Raw genomic sequence first — 20,318 nt, forward strand, 5'->3', positions numbered from 1 at the left:
TTTTTTATTTGATTTATTTGGCAATAAAATACAAGTACATAAAATACATACATACAAGATATAAAATTGCAGAGGATAACACAAAAAAGCATAAACACTTATTTCACTGTGGTCCTCGTAAAATAAAAACAAACAAAAAAAATGAATTAATAGCAAACAAAATCCTGATGACTATCAACTAAAAGTTTAGACATAAAAAATTCCTTAACACGTTTTTGTATGGTGTGAATCCTGTTTACATTTGTTAGACTTTGTGACACAGATGATGCTCTTTGTTTACATCCAGCACTCACACGGTTAATCGGGTCTGACAAACGATGAGCACCTGCGCATGCGCAGTGCGCACCGATGGAGGAAACAGCCGGGGAGTAGTCAAATTATCCACGATCGGAAAGAGACGGAGTCGAGAGAGCAAAAGCCAAGGATAGAAACAGAAAGGGAAAATTAAAAAAAGAAATAAACCCAGCTCGGGTTCGTTTGGCTTTTTCTGTCTCCACCGACAAGTATGCTGGAGTCGTCGCTTCCGCTCAGGTGTCCGCTTCCCGGTCGCTGAATGGCGCTGGTTACCGTGCAGCGTTCACCGACCCCCAGCACCAGCTCCAGCCCCTGTGTGTCGGTGAGAGCCGCTCTTATTTCATCACACAACCTCTATAGACCTGCCAGGCTGGATTTCCGCTGTCTTAGTTATTTTTATCGGCTGCTGTCTGCGATAAAGTGCCTTGCCTTTGTGCTCTTGCGCATGCGTGAAATATATCCGCTCATCTTTTTTGATGTATCCTGCTCGCTTACATACATTGACATGTTTTCTTTATACCGTTGATTTTGTGGCAATACGACGCAGTTTCTGCTTGTGTTTTCATTCAGCCGGAAGTAATGAAAGTTGAAATGTTGCTTTTTATGACAGTGGGGGTGGAATATGTCGTGTAATAAGCGCCTTGTTACCGGTACGGATGTGTGTATTTACTGGCGTGTTATGAGCTGTGTCGGTATGTAAAAGAACTTGTGGACGTGTGTCTTCCTGTCTCAGCGTGTCTGTCTACCTGTCTGTTTCTCTCTCTTCCTGTCCCTGTTTGTGCGTTCATGCAAAGCAGAAAAGCAGGTGCTTCTTTTTTTCTGCTTCTCTATAAGGGAGCCTGCACCTCAGGACCAGGAAGTACACTGACCTGGAAGTACACTCCTGGATTTCACTGTAAACTGTAGCCCTTAGAACTATGAATTCAATTCAGTTTATTTTGTTCATATAGCGCCAAATCACATCAAAGCTGCCTCAAGCCGCTTCACACAAGTAAGGTCTAACCTTCCCAACCTCTAGAGAAAGCACACAGGCAACACAGTTGTGAGGAAAAACTCCCTCTGATGATATTGAGGAAGAAACCGTAAGCAGACCAGACTCAGATGGGTGACCCTCTGCTTAGGTCATTCTAACAGTTACAAGATTTTTGCAAAGTTTTACAAAGCACAACATAACACAACAAAAGAAGATGCATTTGACACGAAGTCCATGCAGGCGTCCAGGCAGGGGTCATCCAGTAGTGCTCATGCCATTCAGTGGGCCTGTTCCTGCGGCAGAGTCCATTCCACGTTCCATGGCCATTTCAGAAACTATGCAGGCAGCAAATCTAGTCCATGACGTCGTGATGTCATCTGCACCTTGGACAGAGTGGGGAAAAAAACATAATCAGTCGGCCAGAAAAACTACATCCACGGTATAATTTATCAGCGTTAAGCAACAGGAAAGCAATTATGGATGTCCCGATAAATTTCCCCAGATCACCATTTGATTAATTTAATATTGAGTGAGTCCCACTCTGATAGATTCCAGAGTCCATATATCTATGTCCTCATTATGACTGAAGGCATCCAGTAGTAGCACCACACTCTAAGAGTCAGATGGTATGACCATGTCATCTGTCTCCCTCCTAAACATCGAACCCAGCTATCCTGCACAGTAATCCCCATCAGGCTGGCTGGAGATGGTCAACAGGGGCCCTCTTACTCATGAGCTTGTCTGGATGTCAGAACCCATGCCCTCAGGATGTGTAACATCACACTGAACTGAACTCAACAGCTGCTGACAAATGGTAGACTAAGATTAGGGTGGTTCTTATTTTGCAAAGTTTTGAACTTTAATACTCTGACCCCCTGAATTGATAAAAAAAATGCTGTGTAAAATATGTTTGTATAAATAAATTTTTACAGGTAGCTCAAAAGCATTGAGACTTTGGTATTTTCTGCTATATAACACTATACAAACTGAAGCTTAATGGTGCCCCAACCCATCCTAAACAACATACCAAAAGTCCTGATGAATCCTGGCGCTCACTTAGAAATTCAAGATGACCTCCACAGGTGATTTTCAAGCTTTAGCTAGTTTTCTCATATAGCATTTATTTCTGAACATTTTTGCACTTATAATTCAGTGATGCTAATAATTCACTGTGATTACAAACCCCTATAGGCGTTCAGTGGATTGGGATTATATTACTTCCTGCCTCACTCTGCAGGTGGAAAATCACACGCTCACAGGTGCCCGTGGTGATAGAGGCCCCATGTGCACCATCCCCTGGACAGAATGCATCATAGGCGGCCTTGGTGACTGTTTGGTACCCTTTGAAAGAAAACATAAAATCTTTAATGAGCAAAACCAGATTAACACTCCATTCTCTAAAGCTGCGTTTACACATAACAGTGGCAAGTTACGAATGCCACGAAGTATATATTCTTGGCCGCTGATCACGAATGAGATGATTCGAGGCAGAGGCGTCAGGTGTCCTCTGGAACTGCTGCAACCTGTTACCACGCGTTATGATTAATGGCATGTGTTGCTGGGAGAATTATCAGGAACCATTATGCAAGGTCAAGAATAATATGAGCTGTTCAGTGCATCGTGAAGTTCTGTCGTGTTGTGAATGAAGCAAATTGTCTCCACACACAACCATATTCATCCAACCGTCAGTTGCTGAACAGTTCAGATCTCTCCAGTTTGCTCCTCAAAATCCCCAGCTGAAGAACTTTGTGACTGCGTGCTTAGTTGGACTCTGTGCCATGGAGTGGCGCACAGAGGAGGAGGAGACGGAGAGAATCAGATGCGTGGCTTCACGCAGCTCTCGTCTCACTCGTTTTCCCAAACATCAGGCACATGCAGCAGGTGGAACACCTGCAGGAGCATGCTGAGGAGCATTTGAACAAGACTTTTAGCCAACTTGGCGTCTCTGTCCTTCTTCAGCATACCGCAGCAATGAAACAATGCGGTGCAGCAGGGTTTAATTGTGCGCACGTCAGAGAAGAAGGCTGTCGCACTCTGTTAAGGATCACCACTAATCAAGACGGATCAACACGCTCAGTTGCGACCTCCACGACATGAGGCGAAATGAGGGTGGTGCGTGATATTCGTGGAAGTTTTTTTAACAGCCAAAAACATGCTCCACGAATATCACGCACCAACACGCACTATTAAGAAACCTATTCAGATGCTTTAAGTCACATTAAGAATGTCAGGAATGTGCCAAGAATGACGCAAATATGACATTCGTAACGCGTCTTGCCTATGTGTAAACGCAGCATTAATTACAAATATTGTTTTGGACTTTAAAATGTTGCGCTAAAATAAATTGTGCTGAAAAAGGAACAATGTTCTGTTTAAGGGCATAAAAATGTTCATGGCTCTGTTGTCCAACCAGAAGGTCCATTGGCTCTCTGTTCTCCAAGAACGTACGCAGTTCCACGGTCTGTGTTTGAGATATCGTTGTCTCAGTCTATCAAACTGGACAGATGTCGTGCTGCTTTCAGATCTTTATTTTATTGTGTCTGTAATTTGTGTGATCATTTCTGCGTACCTTTTGTTGTCATATGTTGGATTTATTTCCACTCCATTTTTCTTATGTAAGGTAATAAGTGGACACACACCAACAATTCTTTAAGAAGACCATATGCAATATTATTTTATATTCTGGCTTCTCCCCCTCTCCTCTCCAGCCACAAATGCACCTCTGCACAGTGCATGCCTCACCAATTTACTGTTTCTGTCTTGCGTTTAATGTGAGAGTTCCCTATAACAAATGGCAAGTTTCCCCACTTGCTTTTGCCTGTTGCAGGATGTGCAGTACTTTATGTTGTCCTTGAAAATGAGTCATGGGAATGTTCTCTGCCACTGCAGGCTAAAATTGTATTTCCTACTGGCAGTGGAGGATAAACTGGTGTCTCTGCCAGGGGATTGACTTCATTTTACTTCCTTGCCCATGTCCTCCAAAGTGTTTACCATTTCTGCTGAAATTTCTGAAAGTTCAGTTTTTGTCTCAGTCTGTCTTTTGTAATATTTTCTAATAGACTTCATAATTTGCATGCATGCAGTGCTAGTTGTCTTGAGTTATTAATCTAGCCGGATTGAACAACAACAACATCTAATCTATACTTGATGGAAGACAATAACTTAAGTAAAATTTCAGTAAGATTTAATGACTTGTCTTTAGATAAATAAATCTTAAAAATCTTAAGCGATGGTCTCAAACATTTTGTTTTGTGTACATCTGAGATAAAACAAAAAGGTTTGACTCATCATAAGATTGTTTGTAAAAGATGTAATACTTTCCAAGTGGTTAATGCGCTTGGTTTCAGTGCAGAAGGTTCTGGGTTCAAATCCCATCCCTGCTACATTTCTCCATGTAATGTGGAGTTGCGTCAGGAAGGGCATCCAGCGTAAAACCTGTGCCAATTCAACATGCAGATCCACCTTGGATTTGCTGTGGCGACCCTGAGTGCAAACAAGGGAGCAGCCAAAGGGACTCACTTACTTTCTAATTCTAGTAAAATAAGGGTCCAAATGATTTTTCTCAGGCAATTTCAAAGCCTTATTTCTAGAAATTTTAAGTGAATTTTCACTTGTTCTGTTGGCAGAATATTTTATTTTTTAATGAAAACAATGGACCTCATTTAATAATATGTAGGCAGAAATGTTCTAAAGCCGCTTTCACACTGGCGCAAACGTAGAGTTGCGTTGTGTTGCATTTAGAGTACGCCCAAAATGCACGCGTACTCTGCGTTTTTCCTGCGTGTTGTTGCGTTCGTGGATTTACTCGCAGCTGTATATGTTTGCTTTTAATGTATGCGTGCAGCCCTTGCCGCTATTCAACTCTTTTTCAGTTCACTCCTGCCAGCTGTGCAGAACACGTTGCGCGCTTGGAAAACAGTGGACTGTATCATGAGGTTTTTACAGTTGCGTTACATTATGTAGCCATAGCTGCTGTTTTGTGCCTCTGTGGAAGTGCGCTCTGTTCTAAAAACGGTTCATGAAAAGCAAACGGCACTCATGTTTTCCGACGTACAGCGGGACACACTGCTGTCTCGTTATGGCTTGTAACATCAGATCACAAAGCTCAGAGTCTGTTCCCTGTGCAGGCTGGTGTGTGATGGCGCATGATTGCATTCCTAGACTTGCTTATAGTAGCGTATGGTTGTTCTGTCAAACCATTTGTTAAAAACGCTGGCATAAATTAATGCAGCTGTCACACCTTGATGACCAGTGTATGCCGACAGCACCGTTTCCACCGAGTGGTTCAGGTCAGTACTGCACGGTGTGGTGCAGGTCAGAAACAGAGTAATTTAACATTATTTTATTTTATTGATTTTTTTTTTGTGTGTGTGTGTTGGTGGATCACTATCATTGTGTACAGAATGCTGAAGAGTCTGGCTGTGGTAAACGCTGCCATGAATGAAGTGCTGTGACTCTTAAAAAGTTTTAAAGCGCTGGTTGCTTCCTGATCAGGTCTGTTGATCTGATCAGGTCTGTGATGACCTGAATATTGAAGCGCCAGTTGACCGCAATCAGGTGTCTGATCACACTGACAGCAACCACGCTTTAAAAGTCATCACAGCGCTTCAGGACCTGATCACGGTTGACGGCCGCTTTAAATATTTAAATCATCTCAGCAGTTCTGTCTGGTCAGATGTGATCAGAGCACGACACCGGCATCCTCTGAGAAAACACACTTGGAGCAGAAAAACCACAGAGGGACTTGTTTTAAAATGCTGTATTTCCAGCCACGAAGGGAATTAAAAGTATTTTCAGACGTTGTTTTCCAAAATTAGGAGCTTTAATGGATATGAGTCCATCAGACTGTGATGATGGATTGGACTGAAGCGAGCAGCTAATATTTAATCTGTGTGTGAATGAAACACTCTGTCTGCATGAAACAGATTGCAACGGTCACAGCCCATAAAAGATAATATTGCCATTTCAACTCACTCACACACACAGAGAGAGAGAGAGAGAGAGAGAGAGAGAGAGAGAGAGAGAGAGAGAGAGAGAGAGAGAGAGAGAGAGAGAGAGAGAGAGAGAGAGAGAGAGAGAGAGAGAGAGAGAGAGAGAGAGAGAGAGAGAGAGAGAGAGAGAGAGAGAGAGAGAGAGAGAGAGAGACTCCCCCAAAGCCTGCTGTTTCGATTACCTATTGTGAGCACACACACGTGTTGTGAGCACACAGAGGCGCTGCGGGCTCATGCAGCCACACACTCAAGCTACACATCTTCTCCAGTTGATTCACTCTGGATGCACGCACTCAGTTTTTGGATCTGAACAGTAGCGCCTTGTCGCACAGACTTGCATGCAGTAGTGCCGTGTTGTGCAGACCTGCTTAAAACTGTGTGCTTTCTGCGTCCAGCGCTCTACACAGAAAAAAAATGAAACAGGTTTCATTTTTTTGTGTTCTACGTACATAGACCTCAGCATACTGCTGCGTAGCGAGCAAAAACTCTCCGTAGAGCTGCTTAAACTGGGCGTAGAGCTACTTAACTCAGTGTAGACGGTACGCCACAATACGCAATTCTTCGTTTGCGCCGGTGTGAATAGGGCTTTACTCTCCACACAAAATAAGTGCCTGTGTAAAGTCACCATTGGATTCTTAACAGGTGTTTACTGGCCAATTTTGTTGTCACCATCTTGTGTATGTCTGTGAGTCAGATCCATTCTAATCTAACAGGCGCGTGTCCGCGAGCTGCAATCTGCCAGTTGCCACACCTCTATTTCTCTATACAAGGACGCCTGTTTGGTGTTTCAGGACAATAGGTGCGCTGAACAGAGCAGATGAAATACTTTGAGATATAAATAAGAGATGTCCTCAAAATAAAACAAACAAACAAAAACAGATGAAATTCACAATAGTGGACATTAAATGGGCTGCATTTATATAGCACTTTTCCATCTGCATCAGATGTTCAAAGCACTTTACAAATAATGCCTCACATTCACCCCGATGTGAGGGTGCTGCCATACAAGGTACTTACTACACACTGGGAGCAACTAGGGCCCTTAGTGATTTTCTGGTCAGGCTGGGATTTGAACTGAGGATCGTTCGGTCTTGAGCCCAACGCTTAACCACTACACCATCACCTCCCCTTGAAATAATTGTGCCGAAGGCAGAAGCCAGAAAAGGCACAGCTTTCTGTTGTGGGTTATGCCCAAGAAAAATACTGCTGTGGGCAAGGGCGTAGGTTTGGTCTCAGCTTTGGTAGGGACAATACCCCCCCTGGCCCCCCTGCCCACCACCACCACCCCCTAACCCACTCATACCATTAGACGCACAAGTACAGCATAATACATAACATATGACGACATAATGCTGAATAATTTAACACTTTATTTACATTATTAAGTGTGTAGGCAAACAAACAAATAGCTTAAATAACAAAATTGCACCCAAAATCACTAATCTATTCTATAGGCCTACACCTGAGAGAACAAGACAACAAAAAAATACTTGTGGAGCTAACAAAAAAAAAAAAAAAAAAAGTTTTTGCAACCAAGATGTATAATCTATTCTCTTCATCAATAATGCAGTTGTAGGTATCTGGCAACCTAATTTGCCAAAAAAAAAAAAAAAAAAAAAAGATTTCCAATGATATATATGGTGTATTACGGTAAACGTAAGCCTGTGATGTCATAACGCAAAGGAAAAACACGGAAGTTTCACACTAGTGCGCCGCTGAAAAAAAAACAAAAAACTAGTGCGCCGCTGATTCTCATTACCGTAAGTTCTCATATAAGCCCTCACTCTGAAAAATTTGACAGCAAGCCAAGAACCCGTTCTTTCCAACAGTGCGTTCGGTGACTTTTGAAACAAGGGAAAGTATGAAAAAGAGCGCAAAAGTGACAGAAAAGTACAGAGACAGACAGCAAACATAAATGTAGTAATTTTTGAGGAAAAGGCAGGATGTTAGTGTCATTTGTGAAGGTGTGTGTGCGTGTTTGTGTGGGTGTGCAGTTTATTGTAAGTGTGGCGCACAGCATTGTTCGCAAGCCCTCCACCCCGCCCTTCTTGTTTTTCTGCACCGGAGCAGTGTTGCCAGATATGAAATATGAAACTATCGTACCAAAACCTCAAAATGATCGTATTTTGGGAGAAATTATCGTACACAAACAAAACGCATACAACGTAGCTATTTTAGCATTTTTTTTTTTAAATTTACAAAGAATTTTATGTCACATTTTTAAACAGTAATTATAGTAATGGGGAAACTATGGCACAAAAACAACGCAAATGCACTACCAGACTAGAAACATTTTTTTTTTCTGTGAAGGGACACAAACGTGTTAATTACCAGACTAGAAAGAGTCGAATTCAACCTCGAGGTCGCTGTCGTCATCCGATGCCATGGCCACTTGTGCAGATTTTGTTGAACACAGAAAAAATGTTGACACCTCCATAAGGAACTTGGAACTTTTTTTAATTTTTCTTGTATATCTCTTTGCTCTTGTGTTTGTTATTGCATTTGTTGAAATAAAGTTTCGAAAAAAAAAGATGGTTGGGGAATCTTCCTGTCACGGCAGAGATTGGATGGAACTCATTACTCTGTATGAGAGGGGGTGGGCTTTCAAATGACGGTCGCCGAAAGCCAGCAGCAGCCCTGTGTGTGGTGTGTCTTTGATGCCGACTGAGTGCAACGCCTGCAAAATGATTCTTGGGTATCAGAGAGAGATGTGTGTTTGGCCAACCAACTGAAATTATCGTACATATTGGATTTTTTCCCATTATTGATCGTACATCGTACAGAGGGCACAACTATCGTACAAATACGATAATTATCGTACATTTGGCAACACTGCACCGGAGCCACCCATCCTCTCTGCTCCGGGACCTCCCACTTTACAAATGAAGCACTGCCTGCCACGAGATGCACTTTGTTTACGTCCATGTGAGAAGAACGTGAGCTAATGAAATTGCAACATGGGTAACCCTGTCACTCTGGCACGTCGAAAACACAAAACATGACGACTAAAATTATAGTATCGAGTTCGCAAAAAAATAGTGAATGATTTTGTTATATAAACAAAAATGCTAAATATTGGTAGGGACTATTTTGCCATCCCAAAATATTGGTTGTGACTTGTCCCTATGGTCCATATGCAAACCTACGCCCCTGGCTGTGGGGACAATAAAGTATATTTGATTGTCCGGAGCGACAATGTTTATTACGTCTGCCAAGGATGTAATAAAATCATCTGTGTTTATTTATTTGTTTGTCTGTTAGCAGGCTTACATCAAAACTACTTCACAGATTTTGATGATATTTTCACGACAGATAGTTATTAGAGCATGAAAGACTCCACTGAATTTTCGAGTTGATTCTGATCTGGATTCTGGATCAAGATTTCACTTTATATAGGCTTTGAAGAATTACGTCAAAACTGCTTCATGGATTCTCATCAAATTTGCACCACAGATAGATATTAGAGCATGGAAGACGCCGCTGAATTTTGGCGGTGATCCAGATCCAGATTGGCGGATGTCAGAAATCTCATATTGGTCTTGTTAAGTTTGGACGCACAATTTAATGTCAATAGAAATTGCTGGGAGGGACCAATCGATTATATACCAATATAAAATTTAATGAGGACAACTGGGCCTCCATCATTTGTACATACACATGGTCTGAGGAACTTCTAAATTTGTATGAACAAATATGGAAGAATCCCAGATTTGTGTGTCAAACTTTCATACATGTGGTTTAGGACAGATTTGTCTGTATGCACCATTTGTGAATGAAGCCCGATGTGATTTCAACTTAAAAAGAAAATCTTCCAGTGGGGGGAAAAAAACTGAAAATTGCATTTGAGGGGTGTTTTTGCGACAAAGCTTCTTTTCCAAACATTTTGCCTGCAAAATTTCACTTCAGGACAAATTTTTGTTTACTAGTGACCTCACACACTGGTGATTTACTCATTGGGTCAGTGACTGTACCAACATATGGTGTATATACTGTGACCAGTTTGCCATAGAGGAACTTGCACGTTAGAGCATGTACAAACATGCTGGCAAGTGAACTGTTATCAGTTTGTCATACTAATGTTTGACTTGTCAGACCAGTCACTAATGCATATTTTTAGCTGTTAAACAAGAACTATCTCAACATTACTAACAACTGCACCATACATTCAGGAGCCACAGAGGAGGACAGACAAAAAGCCATTGACGCTGCATTATCATTGTTGTTAGGGCCCTCCAAAACTTTTGGGCCCTGGGCTGGAACCCCTGTAAGCCAATGAGTTAACCACACACTTTTCTCTCTTCTGTTGTCGTTTCAAACTTGACCAGAGTGACAGCATATCCTCTGTTGTCTTTGGACAGAATGGAACAGCTATTATGGCGCTGAGTAAAGGCAGCGTGAAAATAGCATGATGTACACTGGCTGGTTGCTGGATGTATTTCTAGTTATTTATAATAAAGTAATGTAAATCATCAACCCTCAATTACATTTCTTGTCATAAGGGTTTGATAACAAAAAAGATTTTATCGATATCGATGCCATTATCGATTCTGCTTATCGATCCGATTCCTTATCGATTCCCTTATCGATACCTCTTCTGAATTTTGTACTAGGCTAGTAGGCTTTACAGGTTTTCTATGTATTTCATTGAGTCTTAAAGTAAATAAATATGAAATTGGTCACTGTATCCTTGATCTCTGGACATAAATAAAAATAAACAAAACGGTGTTTCGCTTTGAAGTTATTAATTCTGACTGGATTCTATCGTTCTAACTTGACTCGGCAGAGAGCCACGCAGCGTTTGGAGCTGTGTGAACATAACGGAGGATGATTCTTGTTTTTTTCTCGCAACAAGATAGGAGTCCCAGTTAGTGACTTTAATCCGTACAAAAGTGACTCACGATTTCACATATTCAGGGATGAAAGTGGTAAAAAACAAAAAAAGCTGAAACCCAAACTTACCCCCCAACACCACCTGCACGAAAGTGTTTGGATTCTAGAAGCTCTGAAATGCAATCTGGGACTATTCCAGACAATAAACTGCAGTGAGTGCAGCATCAATTTAGGTGAGAAAAAAAAAAACAACTTTCCTTATTCAAATTAATTCCGGTAGTATTCTGCTCTTACTAGGATGCAGCAGTTTTTAAGCTTGGCAGATAGTTCTGGAGGAAATCACTGAAGAAATTAACTCATTGAAAATATGGTTTGACCGAAACAAACTGTCATTAAACTTAAATAAGACAGGGATGAAATGGAGGTGTAAGAGTCACTAGGTGTTCACAGGAAACACTTATTTTTTTCTGTATGTATTTATTTATTTATGTATTTATTTATTTGTGTTCATTGTTAATTGGTTTTATATTTTTTGTTGTTTTTATTCAGGTTCTTTTTGTCTCTTTCTCTAAAATTGTATATAATCATTAGATTAGTTATTATTACTATTATTGTTGTGGTTGCTATTATTATTAATATATAAACAAAAATAAATTAAAAAATTACAATTTGTAATACATTTGACTCTTACGCCAACAAACGCTTGACAGCTGCAACTGCTTAATGCTAACTTTAACATTGAAAATGCCATAGACATGCTAATGTGTTAGCATTGGTCCCGTTTTTAAGTTATAAAATACATCTATCAACTGTTTCAGAAGACCATAACAGGTTAGTTTAACATAAAAAAGGTAAATAATACTCACAGCCATATGCTCTTTCGGGTTTTAGCGGGGGAAAATTAAGATAAAGCGAAAGAAAACGAAGCAATGATCGAAGCACTGCTTCGATCTGCGAATCACTGCTTCGATTGGTTCAAGGTTCAAAGCAAAGCCGCGCTGCAGAAAAGTTGATTACAGACCCGCTGCAGGGTCTGTAATCAATGTAGAGAAATTATAATTTTCCTGACAAACACCCCCAAAAACAACGTCCACTCTGAAGGACCGATAAGGGAATCGTTAAGTAAAAAGGTTATTGATGTCAGTGGATCGAATCATTTCTTAACGATACCTGAAAGGAACCAGTTCTCGATACCCATCCCTAGGAATTACATAAATTTTTCGCTTCCGAATATCGTTAATGTATCTGCTCCCAAAAAGTCCATCTCGGTCAGGCACTAGTATTATGTTTTTGTTTTTTTGTTTTTTACTAATAGCCCAATTTCATAGCCTTAAGAGTGTGCATATTATGAATGCTTGGTCTTGTTGGATTTGTGAGAATCTACTGAATCTACTGGTACCTTGTTTCCCATGTAACAATAAGAAATATACTCAAAACCTGGATTAATCTTTTTAGTCACATATATACTCAACAAAAATATAAACGCAACACTTTTGGTTTTGCTCCCATTTTGTATGAGATGAACTCAAAGATCTAAAACTTTTTCCACATACACAATATCACCATTTCCCTCAAATATTGTTCACAAACCAGTCTGAAATCTGTGATAGTGAGCACTTCTCCTTTGCTGAGATAATCCATCCCACCTCACAGGTGTGCCATACCAAGATGCTGATTAGACACCATGATTAGTGCACAGGTGTGCCTTAGACTGTCCACAATAAAAGGCCACTCTGAAAGATGCAGTTTTGTTTTATTGGGGGGGGGGGATACCAGTCAGTATCTGGTGTGACCACCATTTGCCTCATGCAGTGCAACACATCTCCTTCGCATAGAGTTGATCAGGTTGTCAATTGTGGCCTGTGGAATGTTGGTCCACTCCTCTTCAATGGCTGTGCAAAGTTGCTGGATATTGGCAGGAACTGGTACATGCTGTCATATACCCAGGTCCAGAGCATCCCAAACATGCTCAATGGGTGACATGTCCGGTGAGTATGCCGGCCATGCAAGAACTGGGACATTTTCAGCTTCCAAAAATTGTGTACAGATCCTTGCAACATGGGGCCGTGCATTATCCTGCTGCAACATGAGGTGATGTTCTTGGATGTATGGCACAACAATGGGCCTCAGGATCTCATCACGGTATCTCTGTGCATTCAAAATGCCATCAATAAAATGCACCTGTGTTCTTCATCCATAACAGACGCCTGCCCATACCATAACCCCACCGCCACCATGGGCCACTCAATCCACAACATTGACATCAGAAAACCGCTCACCCACACGACACCACACACGCTGTCTGCCATCTGCCCTGGACAGTGTGAACCGGGATTCATCCGTGAAGAGAACACCTCTCCAACGTGCCAAACGCCAGCGAATGTGAGCATTTGCCCACTCACGTCGGTTACGATGACGAACTGGAGTCAGGTCGAGACCCCGATGAGGACGACGAGCATGCAGATGAGCTTCCCTGAGACGGTTTCTGACAGTTTGTGCAGAAATTCTTTGGTTATGCAAACCGATTGTTTCAGCAGCTGTCCGAGTGGCTGGTCTCAGACGATCTTGGAGGTGAACATGCTGGATGTGGAGGTCCTGAGCTGGTGTGGTTACACGTGGTCTGCGGTTGTGAGGCTGGTTGGATGTACTGCCAAATTCTCTGAAACGCCTTTGGAGACGGCTTATGGTAGAGAAATGAACATTCAATACACGAGCAACAGCTCTGGTTGACATTCCTGCTGTCAGCATGCCAATTGCACGCTCCCTCAAATCTTGTGACATCTGTGGCATTGTGCTGTGTGATAAAACTGCACCTTTCAGAGTGGCCTTTTATTGTGGGCAGTCTAAGGCACACCTGTGCACTAATCATGGTGTCTAATCAGCATCTTGATATGGCACACCTGTGAGGTGGGATGGATTATCTCAGCAAAGGAGAAGTGCTCACTATCACAGATTTAGACTGGTTTGTGAACAATATTTGAGGGAAATGGTGATATTGTGTATGTGGAAAAAGTTTTAGATCTTTGAGTTCATCTCATACAAAATGGGAGCAAAACCAAAAGTGTTGCGTTTATATTTTTGTTGAGTGTATATATATGTATGTATGTATGTATATGTCTATATGTATATACAACCCCTGGCAATAATTATGGAATCACCGGCCTCGGAGGATGTTCATTCAGTTGTTTAATTTTGTAGAAAAAAAGCAGATCACAGACATGACACAAAACTAAAGTCATTTCAAATGGCAACTTTCTGGCTTTAAGAAACACTATAAGAAATCGGGAAAAATAATTGTGGCAGTCAGTAACGGTTACTTTTTTAGACCAAGCAGAGGGAAAAAAATATGGACTCACTCATTTCTGAGGAATAAATTATGTAATCACCCTGTAAATTTTCATCCCCAAAACTAACACCTGCATCAAATCAGACCTGCTCGTTAGTCTGCATCTAAAAAGGAGTGATCACACCTTGGAGAGCTGTTGCACCAAGTGGACTGACATGAATCATGGCTCCAACACGAGAGATGTCAATTGAAACAAAGGAGAGGATTATCAAACTCTTAAAAGAGGGTAAATCATCACGCAGTGTTGCAAAAGATGTTGGTTGTTCACAGTCAGCTGTGTCTAAACTGTGGACCAAATACAAACAACATGGGAAGGTTGTTAAAGGCAAACATATTGGTAGACCAAGGAAGACATCAAAGCGTCAAGCCAGATTGATGAAGAGTACTGTTTGTCACTCATTAAGTCCATGCCTCAGAGACTGCAAGCTGTTATAAAAGCCAGAGGTGGTGCAACAAAATACTAGTGATGTGTTGGAGCATTCTTTTGTTTTTCATGATTCCATATTTTTTTCCCTCTGCTTGGTCTAAAAAAGTAACCGTTACTGACTGCCACAATTATTTTTCCTGATTTCTTATAGTGTTTCTGAAAGCCAGAAAGTTGCCATTTGAAATGACTTTAGTTTTGTGTCATGTCTGTGATCTGCTTTTTTCTACAAAATTAAACAACTGAATGAACATCCTCTGAGGCCGGTGATTCCATAATTTTTGCCAGGGGTTGTATAAAGTACCTTTATTTCTGTGGTATATCTCAAAATGACTGTATTTTAATGCTGGTAAAGTTGTTGGGAAAGTGTAGTGACACCGACCCACAACAGGGGGCGTAAATTAGTGGACAATAGATGAGCCAAAAATACAACACTTTACTGTTGTGAAAAATGCACATGAGAATACAGACAAATGCAGAATTTGGATCACAATCAAACTGTACAAGGTGATGTGTGGGTAGGCTCGAGGATAGAAGACGTCTGTCCCGAGAAGAACCGGATCCCACACGATTTCCACTGCCACCGAACCCGAAGGATACTGGAGCCGCCAAGTCCCGAGTCCCCAGGTGGTCACTGTCTCCGACTGTCGGATCTGGTACTGCTGGCAGAAGAACAGATGTGATGAGTGTGTGACAATACACTCAGTAAACAGTCAGCAATTCGATATTCCAGGTGGGAAACAACACCTCCACCTTTAACACAGAACACAGGTAAGCAGAGCCAAAGAGCTACTTAGCGTTTTGGCGTGAGGGTGAAGAACGTCACTTTCACGGAACCACAAAACGCTGCACCCAGCAGACAGCAGCTACAGCAACTCCTGCAAACACTCAGAAAGGAATTACGTGCGTAACGGCACAGTCAAAACGGCTGAGAATTTACCATAGAGGTAAACGATATCTCGGCGACGAGGTGGAGATGTCGTCCGGCTTTTGTGTGCGTGGTTGAAGACCTGGTGATTGGTGACAGCTGTCATAGTTGATGAGTGACAGCTGTCACCCCGGCTGTTCCTGTGAGGAGGCAGCGCCCTCTCGTGCCTGAAGCCCGCACTTCAGGCAGGGCGCCCTTTGGTAGTGGGCCAGCAGTACCTCCTCTTCAGCGGCCCACACAACAAAAGTATTGGAAACTTTAAATTGTCCGTAGGTGTGGGTGTGGATGTGTTTGTTTGTTTATATGTGGCCCTGCGACAGACTGGCGTCCTGTCCAGGGTGTACCCTGCCTCACGCTCTTTGACTGCTTGGATAGGCTCCAGCCCCCCGTGACCCTTAATTGGACTAAGCGGTTGAAGATCAGTGAGTGTGAGTGTATGGTAGGTGCATACTGAAAAATCATGCTCATTATTCTTAATAATAATAATAATAATAACAATGACTATTTATATTGGACTTTCTCAGGAATCAAACCCATCCATCCATTTTCTTCCGCTTTATCCGGAGTCGGATCGCCGGGGGCAGCAGCTCAAGCAAAGCCGCCCAGACCTCCCGATCCACACACACCTCCTCCAGCTCCTCCGGGGGAACCCCAAGGCGTTCCCAAGCCAGCCGAGAGATGTAGTCCCTCCAGCTTGTCCTGGGTCTTCCCCGGGGCTTCCTCCCAGTGGGACGTGCCCGGAACACCTCTCCAGCGAGGCGTCCAGGGGGCATCCAGAAAAGATACCCAAGCCACCTCAACTGACTCCTTTCGACGTGGAGGAGCAGCGGCTCAACTCCGAGCTCCTCCCGAGTGACCGAGGAATCAAACCACTAAGCAAAATAAAACCACTAGTAAAACTACACTACAACAGTGCACAAAAATCCCAATTTAAAGAACTGATATTACAGAAAAAGTTATATACCGATGTGATTTATATTCCAGCAAATTCACCACGATCAGGTTTTATTTGGCGTTCTTCCCAATGGGATGTCAATTGGCTTGTGTTCATTAACTGTACCTGTCGATGCCTTCCTGTTTGCGGTATTATGAAGCTGAGATAAACATGTATCTAGCATGCACTTTGACTTCTCAAACAGCATGCTGGGAAACTGAGGATCCCAGTGTCTTTTCTGTGTTTTTACCCATGTGGCAAATTTGTTGTGTCTTTTGTTTTTTTTTGTTTTTTTTTTTCCTGTGTGTTAGCCATGTGCAATACAAGATTGCGAATCCTCTATTTGAATACTATGGAAGAAAATGATCATAGTGACTAAATTCTTTTGATTTGAATCATAAAAAATTATAGGGTCTACACAGCATGACGTTTTTAGTTTGTTATAGAAGCAATAATTTTTATGCCTTGCAAGGTGTAAATTAGTCATTGTGGCAAATACGACTATCATACAGATGTGCTATTGAGGCAGAGAATAAAGATGTGCATGGCGTTTCTTTCATGACGGGAGTGCAAGCTTTAAAAGTAGAGGAAGAAGAGTTGGAGTGTGATTGAGCAAGGCAGGATGGGGGAATGATGTGAATGAAGTGTGTGGGGGGGTGAAAATGTGCTTTCAAGTTGCAATGCACACAATGAAATGACTGCTTACCTTTTGTCTTGCTGTCATCTGACATGTAAAGTCTGTCACGAGATGGCTGCTATCTGTTTTTCTTCCGACATAGTAAATCCCTTCGGCTGCTCCCTTGTTTGCACTCGGGGTCGCCAATCCATGTCAAGCTTGACTGGCCTCAGCTTCCTACTAGTGGTATGTTATTTAGAAAATGCACATACACTCCACTGCAATCTGTCCATTCTTGTGTTGTCCAACCACAATGTTCTGAATACACATTTCCATAAGTTTTTGAACAATACTTCAATATTTCCATACATGCAAAAATCTCTCAGCCTGAAAAATCTGTTTTATCATCTGCTAAAGAATGGTGATGTCAGTGGCCATTCTCTCAAATTTTTCCTCATTTATTTCCTCAAATATATTGTTTTCCCCCACATTAGTGATTCTGAAGCTGCGATCCTGGTCTTTGGGTATCCGTTACTATGAAAAATACCTAGTGTACTTTCCAGAGTATACGTCACATTTTTTTGTTTTTTTTTTTCTGCTAAATTGTTTTGGATGTCCAGCAATTTATACACCAGGGGCCTGTACTACGAAGCGGGGTTACTGGCTTATCAGGGTAACTTCGGGAGTAAGTTGATGACGTGTGGAGTAACTTCCAGTTAACCCGTACTACGAAAGGTGGATAGGTTTTGATCGAGGTATGCTGCCATGGCAATTTAAGCTGTGTGCCAAACCTGCTCCGAGCAGGTTATGTTCTCGGTTAGCTTGAGGTTTTCGCTTAACCGCTCCCTTTATAAGTACCGTCCATCCACCTTCAATCACTCCGAAGACAATGCCTGCCTACCTGGATGATCCATTTGATATTGGGGCACAAATTGTGAGGGGCTCTCTTCGCAGGGCGAGGGTTTTTAAAGACCGCCAGAATCCGCTGACATACCCGGACGATATTCTCTATGAAAGATATAGATTCTCAGCCGAGGGAATTCGTTATCTTTGTCAGCTGATCGGGCCAGAAGTCTGTAACATCACCCATCGTACACTTTAAAAAAAGACTGTTGTTTTTACAGGAAAACACTGGCAGCTGTGGTTACCAGTGAATTCCTGTAAAAAATACAGCAGTTAAATGTACAAAAAAAGAGAGCTCTTGTTTGTAGATTTAACAGTTCTTTTAATGTGTCAGCCGTGGTTCATTCACTGTAAATCCATATACATATTATGTCTGTAATGTTATCTACTGTGGTGCTGTATGTTTTACAGGAATTCCCTGGTAACCACAGCTGCCAGCATTTTCCTGTAAAAACAAGTCAATTTTTACAGTGTAGCAATGCCCCGACGATCGAGCAGATAATGTGCCTTGTGCCTATTTTGCCAATGGACAATTTATGTATTCCATCGGTGATGCTGAACATCTGAGCAAGAATACTGTATGTCGTATGATTCGCAAGGTGGTACTTGCTCTATCTAAACTGTTGGATGCATTTGTCGTTTTCTCTGGCCTTTTATCCGCAATGCAAATCAAAGAAGGGTTTTATGCAATCGCGGGTAATTACTAATATCAAAATAGGTCTAATGCATTTCCATTAATTAGGCGAAGTGGGGCTTATCAAGCTATGAATATAAACCTACCGTTCTGAAGGATGTTTTTATATTTCATCTTCACCTGCTGCCAGGTGCGTTTGGCACTGCTGTTGCATCTGACATATTGACAGGATTAGGAATAGCAATCATACAGTCAAGGTAGCCTATTTAGGAAACATTAAATTAACCTTACATCTATTAGTAGGCCTATGCCCACTTCTGAATCGTGTTGCATCTGGGCGTAATTAATGAAAGGAGGTCATTTTTTTTTACACATATTAGACATTCCACAGGTTAATCATCTGTAACAGATTTGGAGAACAATTATGCATTTACCCGATCAGCAATACGTTGCCAACAAGCCTGTCTTGCTTTATTGGCAGACGATGTGTTCGATTTCCCCCTTAACGTTAATTCAAATTCCTCGTAGTTCTGCATAATAATCGTGCGTTCTCCTTCGGTAAAGTAAGGTGACCGCGCCATCATTGAAAAATGGTGACGTGTGCTGCAACCTGCACCTTTTATGTGAACGTGCACAAACTCCAATTAGGTTAACAGAGGTTCAACAAATAAATATCTTATTCAGCGTCGTAGTACCGATTAACACCACTTGAGAAAACCAGGTTTTGTCAACCCCGGTTTAAGAGGTTGACCCTGGGTTACATCTGAGTAAGTTAACCCCGCTTCGTAGTACAGGCCCCAGGCCTCATATACAATAAATAAATAAATAATAAAATCGCATTAGTTATTAATAATACTTCTTGGTATATAGGGTTTTTCCGGGAGTCCAATAGTAAAAGTGGACTCCCGGAAAGGGGAGGTGATGGTCTAGTGGCTAAGGTGTTGGGCTTGAGTCCAGAAGATCATGGGTTCAAATCCCCACCTGACTGGAAAATCACTAAGGGCCCTTGGGCAAGGCCTTTAATCCCCTATTGCTCCCGGTGTGTAGTGAGCGTCTTGTATGGCAGCACCCTGACATCGGGATGAATGTGAGGCATAATTGTAAAGTGCTTTGAGCATCTGATTCAGATGGAAAAGCGCTATATAAATGCAGTCCATTTACCATAAAAGCTCACTACAACAATGCATGCATAAAATAAATTGCATAAAAGTGTATTAGAGCGATCCATGTCCATCTGCTTTATTTTGTCTAAACAGTGTCAAATAGCATTCAGTATGTTGTCCAACATGCATTTATTTGTCCATCTTGCTTATTTTTGGAATTTAAACATCCTTATGTTAAGAAACAGCACAGGCTGTGGTGTGTGCACGTGCTACGCTGAGTTCCTTTTCATTGTTCAACTTGCCTCTGGGGAAGTTCCACATACAGTAAAAAGGTATGACTTA

At 41.8% G+C, this 20,318-nt stretch overlaps 1 protein-coding gene across 1 annotated transcript in view; it reads left to right on the forward strand.

Annotated features, from left to right (window-relative positions):
• The first annotated feature begins 250 nt into the window (after positions 1-250).
• ssh2b (slingshot protein phosphatase 2b) overlaps positions 251-20,318 on the forward strand; it is a 71,612-nt gene continuing 51,544 nt past the window's right edge. The window contains 1 exon segment of the mRNA XM_034178195.1: positions 251-616. Coding sequence (XP_034034086.1) covers positions 554-616 — 63 coding nt within the window. The 5' untranslated portion in view covers positions 251-553.

Source organism: Thalassophryne amazonica, chromosome 9 (assembly GCF_902500255.1).
Source record: "Thalassophryne amazonica chromosome 9, fThaAma1.1, whole genome shotgun sequence".
Classification (NCBI taxonomy): Eukaryota; Metazoa; Chordata; class Actinopteri; order Batrachoidiformes; family Batrachoididae; genus Thalassophryne; species Thalassophryne amazonica.